This window comes from Neofelis nebulosa, chromosome 12 (genome assembly GCF_028018385.1).
Source record: "Neofelis nebulosa isolate mNeoNeb1 chromosome 12, mNeoNeb1.pri, whole genome shotgun sequence".
Taxonomy (NCBI): domain Eukaryota; kingdom Metazoa; phylum Chordata; class Mammalia; order Carnivora; family Felidae; genus Neofelis; species Neofelis nebulosa.
The window spans coordinates 88,898,090-88,911,092 of record NC_080793.1 but is presented as its reverse complement, the minus strand read 5'-3'; the positions used below and the strand labels follow the sequence as shown (position 1 = coordinate 88,911,092).

Here is a 13,003-nt window from a genome sequence, read left to right as displayed (position 1 = left end):
TGGAAAAACTAGATATCCACATGCAAAAGAATGAAATTTGGCCTTTACCTTACACCATCAATAACAGTTAACTCAAAATGAATCAACGATCTAAACACAAGCACATAAGAGCTAAAACAATAAAATACTGCAAGAGAATATAGGGGGAAAGCTTCATGATACTGATTTGGTAATGATTTCTTGGACATGATACCAAAAGCACAGGTAAATACAAGAAAAAAAAATCAGATCATATCAAAATTTAAAACTTTTGGGCATCACAAGACACATCAACAGGTGTGAAAGGCAATAGACAGAATGGGAGACAAGATTTACAAATCATATGGCAGATCGGGGGTTAGTACCCAGAATACATAAAGAACACTTACAGCTTGACAACAACCTGATTAAAAAATGGGCAAAGGACACAAATAGTAATGTACCCAAAGAAGATGTACAAACCTCCAAAAAGCTTAAGAAAAACGCTCAACATCACTAATCATTAGGGAAATGCAAATCAAAACCACAGTGAGATATCACTTCACATCCATCAGAATGGCTATTATCAAAAAACCAGAAAGTAAGTGCTAGTGAGGATGTGGAGAAACGAATCCTTGGGCAGTGCTGGTGGAATGTGCAGCTGCCATAGAACACAGGGTAGCAGTTCCTCAAAAAAATAAAAAATAGATTTACCATGTAATCTAATAATTCTACTTCTGGATACATATCCAAAGGAATTGAAAGCAGGATCTCAAAGAGATATTTGTACACCTATGTTCACAGCAGTGTTATTCATAAGAGCAAAAGGTGGAAGCAACCCAAATATTAACAGATAAATGGATAAACAAAATGTGGTCTATACAATGGAATATTAGCCACCCTTAAAAAGGGAGAAAATTCTGACATGCTATGACATGGATGACCTTGAAGGCATTATGTTATGACAAGTCAGTCATAAGAGAGGAAATGCTGTATAATACCACTTACACGAGGCACCCAGAAGAGGCAAACCCAGAGACAGAGACAGAAAGCAAAATAGCTGCCAGGGGCCAGAAGACCATGAGGCATTAAACAAGAGACCTTGTTTAATAGGTATGAAGTGTCAGTCCAGGAAGATGAAAATGTTCTAAAATGAATGGTGGTAATGGTTGCACAATAACGTGAATGTACTTTAATGCCACTAATGTGTCCACGTAAAAATGGTAACTTTTACCAAATATATTTTACTAGAATTTAGAGAAAGTTTCTTGTTCTCATAACCCAAAAGAGAAATATCTTTCAGTTTGTTGCTCACAAACTGAACCAGCTTTCTTAGATATCTTAGAAATATGAGCCGTGAGCAAATGCACCCCAATGTTTACAGCAGCACTATTGATAATAGCCAAATTATGGAGAAAGCCCAAATGTCCACTGACTGACGAATGGATGAAAAACATGTGATACATATATACGTATACATACACACACACACAATGGAATATTACTTGGCGATCGAAAAGGATGAAATCTTGTCATTTGCAGTAACGTGGATGGAACTAGAGTGTATTATGCTAAGCGAAATAAGTCAGAAAAAGATACACAATTTCACTCATATGTGGAATTTAAGAAATAAAACAGATGAACTTAAGGGAAGGAAAGGGAAGGGAAAGAAAAACAAGATAAAAAGAGAGGAAGGCAAACCATAAGAGACTCTTAAACACAGAGAACAAACAGGGCTGCTGGAGGGATGTTGGGTAGGGGTGTGGGCTAAATGGGTGATGGGCATTAAGGAGGGCACTTGTTGGGATGAGCACTGGGTGTTAATGTCAGTGATGAATCACTGGGTTGTACTCCTGAATCCAAGACTACACTATATATTAACTAACTTGGATTTAAAAAAAAAAAAAAGAAAGAAAGAAAAGAAATGTAAGCCATGAGGATCTGTGTAGCTATTTCCTGTGATATTTGCAAATCGGATTCAGAACTCCTTACTCTGACATTTTGGGAATAAGAAGAGCATATCTTTACTCAAAAGCACTAATAAACTTTTTCTTTAGTTTCTACTCCTCAGTCTTATGGCACATAAAAACAGAAGTTATTTAATGACATAACATTTCAATTATTGTTTAAATTAAGGTAACAATAAGAAAACATTATAAAATGTTCAAATACACTACAAAAATTTAATACAGCAGTATTAATGAACAAATAACTAAAACACAGCTCTCAGATCAAGTATTAACATCTAGCCAGAGGAGCTAAACACACTATTGTTAACTCACTTTTATATAGTTTCCTACTTTTCTTTACATTTTATTACTCACTATTTAAGTCTGAAATTGTTCAGGAATAAAAAATTTTTTTTTTCTCTAAATTAATTTCACTGTCTTACATTCCAGACACTTATATCTACGTGAATCATGTGCAATAACTCATTCTGAACTTTGTGAAATCCTTAAAATGTCACAAAGCATTAAAAAAAAATAAAATAAATAAAAAGAGCTAATTAAGGGAACCTTTATAAAATAGATTTTATTATTTATAAGTTATAAATAATAAATTAAAAATTAGTGATAAAAAGATTAAAAACTAGTGATAAAAAGAGTCAATTTTGTTACCTTTCTGTACCTGCTAGGCAAGACAGAACATCAATTTTCCCATAGATGAAGATTTTCCTGATGAAGAGCTACAGAACACAGCAAGATTCTTATCATTTAACACGTATACAAGTAAGATAATATAATTATACCTGAGCAAAAAGGTAAGACATGACAAAGTCATCAAGAAGAGGAGCTTCAGCACCTCGAGACACTCCATGCCGATAGGTTCTGTTGCTGCCATTACAATACCAGTAAGGAAAGTAAAATCTACAAGACAAAACATTCAGTCAGCCTCCAAATAGTTCAAATATAAACATACTATGTACATATAACCACTTCCAGCATACTGAAAGGTATTATCCCATAATCAGAAAACACAGCTAACAGTGTTAAATACAAGGTAGAGACAAAAGAAAATCTGGGTAAGACCATAATAATAGTATAGACAGAAGATACAAGAAACATAAGTGTAAAATCAATATGCTTTTTGCCTTTTTTTTAAAGTTTATTTATGTATGTATGTACGTATTTATTTAGAGGGAGACAGCGTGTGTGTGTGTTAGTGGGAGAGGAGCAAAGAGAGAGGGAGAGAGATTCCCAAGCAGGGTCCCACAGACTGTGAGATCACGACCTGAGCCAAAATCAAGAGTCGGACACTTAACCGACTGAGCCACCCAGGTTCCCGTGAGCTGCCTGCTTCTATGCACAGAATGCAAAAGCAAGAGGAAACAGAAAAATGTAGAAACAAAATATTAACAAAAAATTGTTTTAATATTAATCCAGTGATATCAGTAGAGGAATCTGAAAATGCTAACTGGTATGAAAACAATGGCTTCTTCTTTTAGGAAATGGAGGTTAATCACCACAGGATACCACTTCACACCCGTCAGAATGGCTAGTATCAAAAAGACAAGACGTAACAAGTGCTGGCGAAGATGTGGAGAAAAGAGACCCTCCGGGCACCGTTGGAAGCATTGTAAGTTGGTGCAGCCATGACGACAAACAGTATGCAGGTTCTCAAAATACTAAAAATAGAAACTCCATGCAACCCAGTAATTCCACTACTGGGTATTTACCTAAAGAAAATGAAAACACTAATTTGAAATGGGACAGGCACCCCTATGCTTACTGCAGCATAATTTACAATAGCCAAGATATGGAAGCAGCCCAAGTGTCCATCAACAGATGAACAGATGAAGTGTGGAATACATATATTATGGACTATTACTCGGCAATAAAAAAGAATGCAATGTTGCCAATGACAACATAGGTAGACCTAAAAGGTATTATGCTAATGAAAGAAGTCATACAGAAAAAGACTAATACCATATTCCACTTCTATGTGCCAACTAAAAAGTGAAACAAATGAACTAAAATATAAAAAAGAAACAGACTATAGAGAAAAAAACGGGCATTTGTTTTGGGGAGTGGAACACAGGTGAAATAGGTCAAGAGGATTAAGAGTTACAAACTTCCAGTGCCAAAATAAAGAAGTCATGGGGATGAAAAGTACAGCATATGGAATATAGTCACTAATACAATAATAACTATGGTGACAGATGACAAGTAGGCTTGCCATGGTGAGCATTTCATAATGTACGGAATTGTCAAATCACTCTGTTGTATACCTGAAACTAAGAGTATGTCAACAACACTTCAGTACAAATGAATGAATCAATGAAACAAGCTAAAAACTTGTCCTTCAAAGAAACAAAACATATTCTCTATTGCTCCATTTACACCTTTACTGAGATATAATTCACGTACCTTAAAGTTTACCCATTTAAAGCATACAATTCAAAATGTTTTTTAGTATGTTTGAAACATTGTACAAACATCCCACAATCTAATTTTAGAACATCTTCATCCCCCCTAAAAGAAACTCCATACCTACCAACAGCCATACCCAAATCATCCCAACTACTCTCCACCTCTAAGTGACCACTAGTCTATCTCTATAAATTTGCCTGTTTTGAATATTTTATATAAATGGAATCATATAATATGTGGCCTTTTCTACCTCCTTTCACAAGCATAATATTTTCAAGGACTATCTACATTATAGCGAACATTAGTATTTCATTCCCTTTTTAATGCCCAGTTAATATTTGATCTTATGGATAAACCACATTTTGCTTCTTCATTCATCACACGATGGACATTTGGATTGTTTCCATCTTTTTGGCATTGTGGATAAGGCTGCTAGGAACAGTATGTACAAGGGTAAGTGTGTGTGTGTTTTCTACGTCCATCTTTTTGAGGAACAAACTGTTAAAGTGGCTGCACCAGTTTACATCTCCAACAGCAACATATAAGTGTCCCAACAGTTCAGATCCTTGACAACACGTGGAGAGTTTCGCTAAGTTAGTCTTTGGTATTGCTGACTTGGCGTCCATTTTGTTTAACCAAGAGGCCTGCAGTGACCTTAAACTGACACTAGCCCCTTCATGCAAGTGCACGCCCTACCCAACAGCCCACTGAGTCACAAGCAAATGTGAGTTTCTGATAAAACTTCCCCAACACCCTTGTGATCAACAATCTCCCCTGTGTTCCAGCACCTAACCCTTAAAAGCCCCTTCAATAAGACTCCCATGTAGCTTACCAAAGACCAGCTCTTTCGGCTTGAATCAACCAAATTGGGCCTTAGGCAAGGAACCCCAAAGCACTCTACCCACAGACCCTAGGGAAGCCGTGTGCCCTGGGTCTTATGTCTCTCTCTGTACCCTGCCTTGATCTCTCCATGTGGCCCCTCAAGGCATGCTGGATACCTCCAGAACCTTTGAGTAATAAACTTTTCTATTTCAATTTCTCTTGTGCTGTTGTTGAAGCATGGCTCACCATCCAACACCCCATGCCCTATTTCATAAGTAATAATTAGGCAAATTCATAACAACTTGTTATTGTCCATCTTTTATATCTTTGTCATCCTAACAGGTGAACTGGTGTCCTGCTGTGTTTCTGATTTACATTTCTCTAAAGACTAATGATGTTGAGCATCCCTTCATGTGCTTACTGGCTATTTGTATGTCTTATTTAGAAAAATGTCTATTCAAATCCTTTGTTCATATTTTCGCTGAGTTATCTGTCACTGTACTATTGAACCGTTAAGAATTCTTTATGTATTCCAGGGGTGCCTGGGTGGCTCAGTTGGTTAAGCATCTGACTCTTGATTTCTGTTCAGGATATGATCTCATAGTTCATGGGATAGAGCCACAAGTTGGGCTGCATTCTCTCAGTGGAGAATTCTTTATGTATTCCAGATGTAAGACCTTGATCAGATATATGAGTTACAAGCATTTTCTTCCATTCTGTGGCCTGTCTTTTCACATTCTTTTTTCTTTTAAAGCTTACTTATTTATTTTTGAGAGAGAAAGAGAGAGCATGCATGTGAATAGGAGAGGGACAGAGAGAGAGGGAGAGAGAGAATCCCAAGCAGGTTCAGCGGTGTCAGCACAGAGCCCAAAACAGGGCTTGATCTCACAAACCATGAGATCATGACCTGAGCCAATCAAGAATCAGATGCTCAACTGACTGAACAAACCAGGCACCCTTGTCTTTTCATTCTTGACAGCAACCTTTGATGCACAAACATACATTTTGATGAATCCCAATTAACATACTTTTCTTTTGTCACTTGGGCTTTTGGTGCCATACTGAAGAAACCAATGCGTACTCTAAGTACACAAAGATTTACTCCTATATTGCCTTCTAAGAGTTTTATAGTTTTAGCTCTTAGATTTAAGTCTTTGATTCATTTTAAGTTAATTTTTGGGGGGCACCTGGGTGCTTCAGTTGGTTGAGTGTCCGACTCTTGACTTCAGCTCAGATCATGATCTCACCATTCATGAGATCAAGCCCTGTGCTGGATTCTGTGCTGACAGTGCGGAACCTGCTTGGGATTCTGTCTCCCTCTCTCTCTGCAAATAAATAAACACCCCCCCTCTCAAAATAAATAAACATTTTTTAAAAAGGCATTTTGGGGCACCTGGGTGGGTCAGTTAAGCATCTGACTTCAGCTCAGGTCATGATCTCACGGTTCGCAGGTTCAAGCCCCGCATTGGGCTCTGTGCTGACAGTTTGGAGCCTGGAGCCTGCTTCTGATTCTGTGTATGTCTCTCTTTCTATCTGCCCCTCCCCTGCTCATGCTCTCTCTCTGTCTCTCAAAAATAAATAAATAATAATTAATATTCAAAAATAAACATTAAAAAAATTGATAAGGGAAAAAATTTGATAAGGGAAACAATTTTTAATTCTTGAGAAGAGATCAGCAAACTCTGGCCCATAGCCCCATTCTGGTCCACTGTGAGTTTTTATAAATACAGTTTTACTGGAACACAGTCATGCCCATTCATTTACTTCTTATTCATGGTTGCTCTCACACTTTAATAACAGAGCTGAAGAGTGAAAACAGAGATAGTATAGCTTCAAAGCCTAAAATATTTACTAATGGCCTTTTCAGAAAAAGACTGTAGACCTCTCCTCTACAAACATTCTCAAAGCAAAAGATACACTTACTAATTGCAGAAAGTACAGTCATTACAGGAAGTAATAAAAAAAAATACTCCCAATAAAATATTGGTATTTTGCCAATCTACGGAGCATGTTAACATGCTTCTTTTAAATAATACAACTTTGGGGGCACCTGGATGGCTCAGTTTGTTGAGCATCTGACTTCAGCTCAAGTCATGATCTTGCAGTTTTTGAGTTTGAGCCCTGCATCGGGCTTGCTGCTGTGAGCACAGAGCCCATTTCAGATCCTCTGTCTCCTCCTCTTTGTGCCTTGCCCCCACTCACGCTCTCTCAAAAATAAAAAAATTTAAAAAATAAATAAGTAAAAATAAAATAAACGATACAAATTTGTAAAGTCTTAAAACCTGCATAAAAGTCTTACTTTGGATAGATTTAACCCTAGGTACTTTGCATTTTTTGTTGCTATTAGTTGTTATCTTAAATGACCTCTTTTCTGTTTGTGGTGTACAGAAATAGTTGATTTCTTTTAATGTTTGTTTGTTTATTTATTTACTGAGAGAGAGAGAACACACGCGCGCACAAGTGAGGAAGAGGAGCAGAATGAGGCGGGGGAGTGAATCTTACGCAGGCTCCACGCCCAGTGTGGAGCCTGGCATGGGACTCGATCCCATTAAAAATCAAGAGTCAGGAAGAAAAGAAAAAAACAATCAAGAGTGAGACATTTAACCAACTGAGCCACCCAGGTGCTCCAGAAATAGTTGACTTTTAACATGCTGATCATACAGATCTAGCATTCTGCTGAACATTTATTATTGATGCCTATAAATTTGTTTACATTCTCTATGTTAACAATCATAGCATCTCCAAATAATGACTCTTTGCTTCTTTGTTCTCAATTACTAAATATTTTGTGTATTTTTTTGTCTTAACTGTATTTGTTGAGAACTCCACTAAAATCCTAAATAGAACCAGTGGTGGTGGCTATTTTTGTTTTTTATCTTGTTTGTGATTTTAGAGACTGCTTCTGACCTCTTACCATTTGAGAATATTACTTGCTTCTTGCCTTTGGTAAATATCCTTTACCCTTTACCATGGTAAGGATATCTCTCTTGAATTTTAGTTTTTTAAGGCTTCCTTTTCTTTCCTTTTAAAAATCATGAATGAGTCCATGTGCATTTTTACTATGTAACACTGACTCTGCATGGAATGAATCTATTTCATAAGAGCCACAGATCAAACGTATTTCTTTGTTTTATCATTTTGAGTGGAAAATTATTAAATAAATTAACTAATAATTTGAGGCTGCAAATAACACTGGCAAAATCATACTTCTACTTCACTTCGACTCTAAAAAAATTATATATTTTTTAAAGCTTACTTATTTATTTTTGAGAGAGAGAGAGAGCACAAGTGGGGAGGGCAGACAGAGAGGGAGAGAGACACAGAATCCAAAGCAGGCTTCAAGCTCTGAGCTATCAGCACAGAGTCCGACACGGGGCTCAAACTCATAAATCGTGGAAGTTGGACGCGTAACTGAATGAGCCACCCAGGTGCTCCACTAAAAAAAATTATTAAAAAGAGATGGGAGATTACATTTTGTTGCACAAAATATTGAATTTCCTAGGAAACCAACAATATTCCAAATTTTATTTGGATTTTATTCAGGATTTTATTAGTAAAGGCCATTCACATCCTTTTTAAAATTTAATTATAATACTAAATGGTAAAGTAGCATCCCACCAGAAAAGCTCGGAGCATTCTAGACAAAAAACATTTATAAACACTTCCCCTAGTCGAGAAAAAGTCTTAAATGAAGCTCTGGTCCCTGTTATTAAGTGCTCTGCAATTTAAAGATCTGTCTGGGGGCGCCTTGGTTGCTCCGTCAGTTGAGCGTCTGACTCGAGATCGGCTCAGGTTGTGATCTCGCAGTCCTGAGATCCAGCCCCAGGCTGGGCTCCAGGCCAAGCGTGCAGCCTGCTTGGGATTCTCTCTCTCCCCTCTCTGTCCCTTCCCCCACTCATAATAAATAAACTCAGAAAAAATGGACATATATGTTTGATAATTTCTCTCACTTTGCCCTTTAACCACTAAATGAGTCACTTTACTGTAGAAAGTACCTTATTCTGTAGAGTACGTTGTGCCTGGTTGATTCATCTACATGGAAGACATGGTTGGGCGGATACCAGGTCCTTTCGGTTTCACTCATTAAAGCAAACATACTATGATACACGGGCGTGATTCCTAGGAAAGAGATAAGAAAAGAAATGATTACAGACAGCAGCAAGTATATTTATAGAACATCTGTAATTTGTAACAGGATTGAAATAACAACTCTTATTCGGCACAAGTGCAGTAGCAATTGACATCTTTTGGTTCAGCATGACTTACAACTCAATTCTTAATTTAATCTTTTTCCCTACATTTTAAAATATGATTGCTGGAACTCTTTCAAGCAGATTTTTAAAAACATTTTATCTAATTTTTTTTAGGTATCTTGCACAGAAAGGTGAATTCAAATCTGTGTGTGTTTTAATTGATAGAGTATCAACTAAACTATTTGGAGATCATTGAATACTTTTAAGAGAACAGCACAACAGTTTTTTTTTTAAATGTTAAATTTTACACAGTGCACCAGTAACTATATTTTCTGCACTTTTTACACTTACAAGGAAAATATTTTAATGTCATCTTAAACTGCAGGGGTATATGATTTTTTTTCAAAGATATTTTCGAAGGTACATTAACAAAGGTTTGAAGGCTACTGAACTTTTTAAAAAGCATATGAAACAAAAAGCCACACAATTAAATAATGCACATTATCTCCCAGCACATATAGAACATTCACACATAGACACACACATACACATTCCAATTTTTTGGGGTCTAAGAACAAGTCTCCCAAAGTGCCAGAGAATAATCAACATGTTCTCTAACCACATTTCAGCTAAATCAGAAATGAATACTTAAAAAATTTTCTTTTAATTTTTTTAAATTCAAGTTAGTTAACATAATTAATCCTATATATTTGAAAACATAAGCCTCACAAAAACAAACGTTATTTTTATTCTAGTAATGTTTTGATCTTTTCCACTGTAGACAAAAATGACACCAACTCAACACACTAACAATAAAGATATAAAATTTTCATTTGAATTATCAACACAACTGTTTACTCATAGATATATAATAATTTCAGTAAGTTACATATAAAAACAGTATTGAGTAACAACTTTTAAACTGTATCCTTGTATTCTTTCTTGTATTTACACATACTTCTCAATATCCAGAGATTATAGGAGAAATTATAACAGAAATTAAATAGTATTTATAATGAACAATTAATAACATGTATTAAAAATTATGGAATATAGCTAAAGTGATACTTAAGAGGAAAAATTATAGCTTTAACCTGATTATATCAGAAGATAACAAAGAATGATCTAAGTTATCTAACTCAATACATTAAAAAACAACAGAATAATCTAGAAGACAGTTGAAAATGTGATAGAGCAGAAGTTAACAGAAGATTCAATAAAGAGAATCAAGAAAATAAAAGCTGATAATTTGCAATAACTAACAAAATAAACAAGCCTTTGTCAAATCTGATCAAGAAAAAAAACCACAGATAAACACTAATGATTTTTCAAAAGTATAACTGACACACCTGGGTGGCTCAGTCAGTTAAGTGTTCGACTTTGGCTCAGATCATGATCTCACAGTTCATGAGTTTGAGCCCCATATAGGGCTCTGTGCTGAAAGCTCGGAGCCTGGAACCTGCTTCAGATTTTGTGTGTGTCTCTCTCTCTGCCCCTCCCCAACTCATGCTCGTTCTCTCCCTCTCTCTCTCTCTCTCTCTCTCTCTCTCTCTCTCTCTCTCTCAAAAATAAACATTAAGGGGCGCCTGGGTGGCGCAGTCGGTTAAGCGTCCGACTTCAGCCAGGTCACGATCTCGCGGTCCGTGAGTTCGAGCCCCGCGTCAGGCTCTGGGCCGATGGCTCGGAGCCTGGAGCCTGTTTCCGATTCTGTGTCTCCCTCTCTCTCTGCCCCTCCCCCGTTCATGCTCTGTCTCTCTCTGTCCCAAAAATAAATAAAAAATGTTGAAAAAAAAAAAAAATTTAAAAAAAAAAATAAACATTAAAAAATTAATAAAAATGTTTTTAAAAGTATAATTATAGGTTATGGAGACAATAAGAGAATAAACAATGACAATAAATTTGAAAATGTAGACAGACAATTTTAAAGCCATATGTAATTTTAAAAAATGGATTCAAAAATAAAAAACTTCAGGGGTGCCTGGGTGGCTCAGTTGGTTGAGCGTCCAACTTCGACTCAGGTCATGATCTCACAGCTCATGAGTTCAAGCTCTGTGCTAATAACTCAGAGCCTGGAACCTGCTTCAGATTCTGTGTCTCCCTCTCTCTCCGTCCCTCCTCTGTTCATGCTCTGTCTCTCTCTCTCTCTCTCAAAAAAAATAAACGTTAAAAAAAAATTTTTTTAAGAATTAAAAACTTCAAAAGAACTATAACCATTAAAGAAACTATCTACTTATAAAAATAAAGGAGAAGAAAGGAAAAGGAGGAAAGAGAAGAAATAAGAAAGGAAAAACCACCATGAGGCCCAGATAAAATTTATATACTAGTTCAACCAAACATGAAAGACAATTCCAACCTTCAGTATACTATTACAGAGAACAGAAAAAGAGAGAACAGGGAAATTAACATACTTTGTGACTTTACTTGGACCATGATACCAAAACCAGCCAGATATCATAATCAAATAGACTCACTTACCAAAATAGGTACAAAAATCCTAAATATTTAAAATTTTAGCAAACCAAATCCTGCAATGATTCTTAAAAAATAAAAAAAAAACTAAGATAAAGTTCATTTATCCTAGAATAGCAGAGATGGCTAAATTGGAAAAATGTAATTCTTCATAACAATGAATCAGAGAAAAATATGAAAATAGCAAAATGATATATTTGAAAAGCTGTGTGGTGACTACAGTGATATATATTTTTCTATGTGAAGTATTACTTTAAGTATTTTATAACAAAAAATCAGAATTAAAAAAGTGAAAATGGCAAAAAAGTGGATATAAATTATTCACAATAGAGCAAATCCATGATTAATAATAATTAAAAATAATTAATAAACATGTGAGAGGATGGTAATACCTAGCGTTGAATAAAATGTGAGTTAAAATTATGTGGTATCACTTTATATCCATTCAACTAGCGAAAACAAGAGGGATAACATCTAGGGCTGATGGGATGGTGGGGGACCATGTTACATAATTGCTAGAAATGTCATTTGGAATAGATTCTAAGTTGGCACAAAAACAGACGCTCTGATCAACGGAAAAGAACAGAACAGAAACCTCAGTCATTTTTAACTCTTTCCCTACACACCCAAAGTTATTTTTATTTTTATTTACTAAAAGCACTTAAATGTGCTTCTTCTTTTCCAAACCATTATCTAAGTGTGATTCGGTTCCATATCATTCTAGAGCAAGGACAGTCAACATTCCACTAATATTAACAGAGACTCTATTACATAATAAGCACAAAATGGGTACAGGAAATACAAAAAGGAAAAATAGTGCCTAACTTTAAGGATCTCACATTATAAGAGATGAACTCAAAGATGCCATTGGAGAACTATAATTCAAAAGGGTCAGTGCCATGATAGTAAAGACCACAAAAAAACAAATAAGTACAGGGGAGAAATGAAAAATATTCTTTGCTTGGCCAAATTTTATCAAGGCCCCTCTGAACCCTCCCGAACACGGCCCATACATGTTTTTCCTCGTAGAATCAAGTTTTAGCAAGAATCCTGCTAAGTCCATTTAGCAAACCACCTTAGATATCTAATCAAACTCCTCACCCCTATTATCCTGCAGGTGATATCTGATCACATTGACCTGCCTTTAGCAAGAATCATATTAGGCTGGTTCACTCAGAATCCCCCCAGCCT

General features: G+C 36.0%; 1 protein-coding gene across 3 annotated transcripts in view; it reads right to left on the bottom strand.

Annotated features, from left to right (window-relative positions):
* The window catches only part of JAK2 (Janus kinase 2), a 118,100-nt gene that overhangs the window by 54,105 nt on the left and 50,992 nt on the right, over positions 1–13,003 (bottom strand). For 2 of the 3 annotated variants that reach the window (XM_058695842.1, XM_058695843.1), the window contains exons 3-4: positions 9,146–9,269; positions 2,708–2,825 (exon numbers count right to left, since the gene is read on the bottom strand). In XM_058695842.1, coding sequence (XP_058551825.1) covers positions 2,708–2,825; positions 9,146–9,269 — 242 coding nt within the window. Of the gene's footprint in view, positions 1–2,707; positions 2,826–9,145; positions 9,270–13,003 lie in introns of those variants that run through there. The other variant, XM_058695844.1, reaches the window with a different exon arrangement.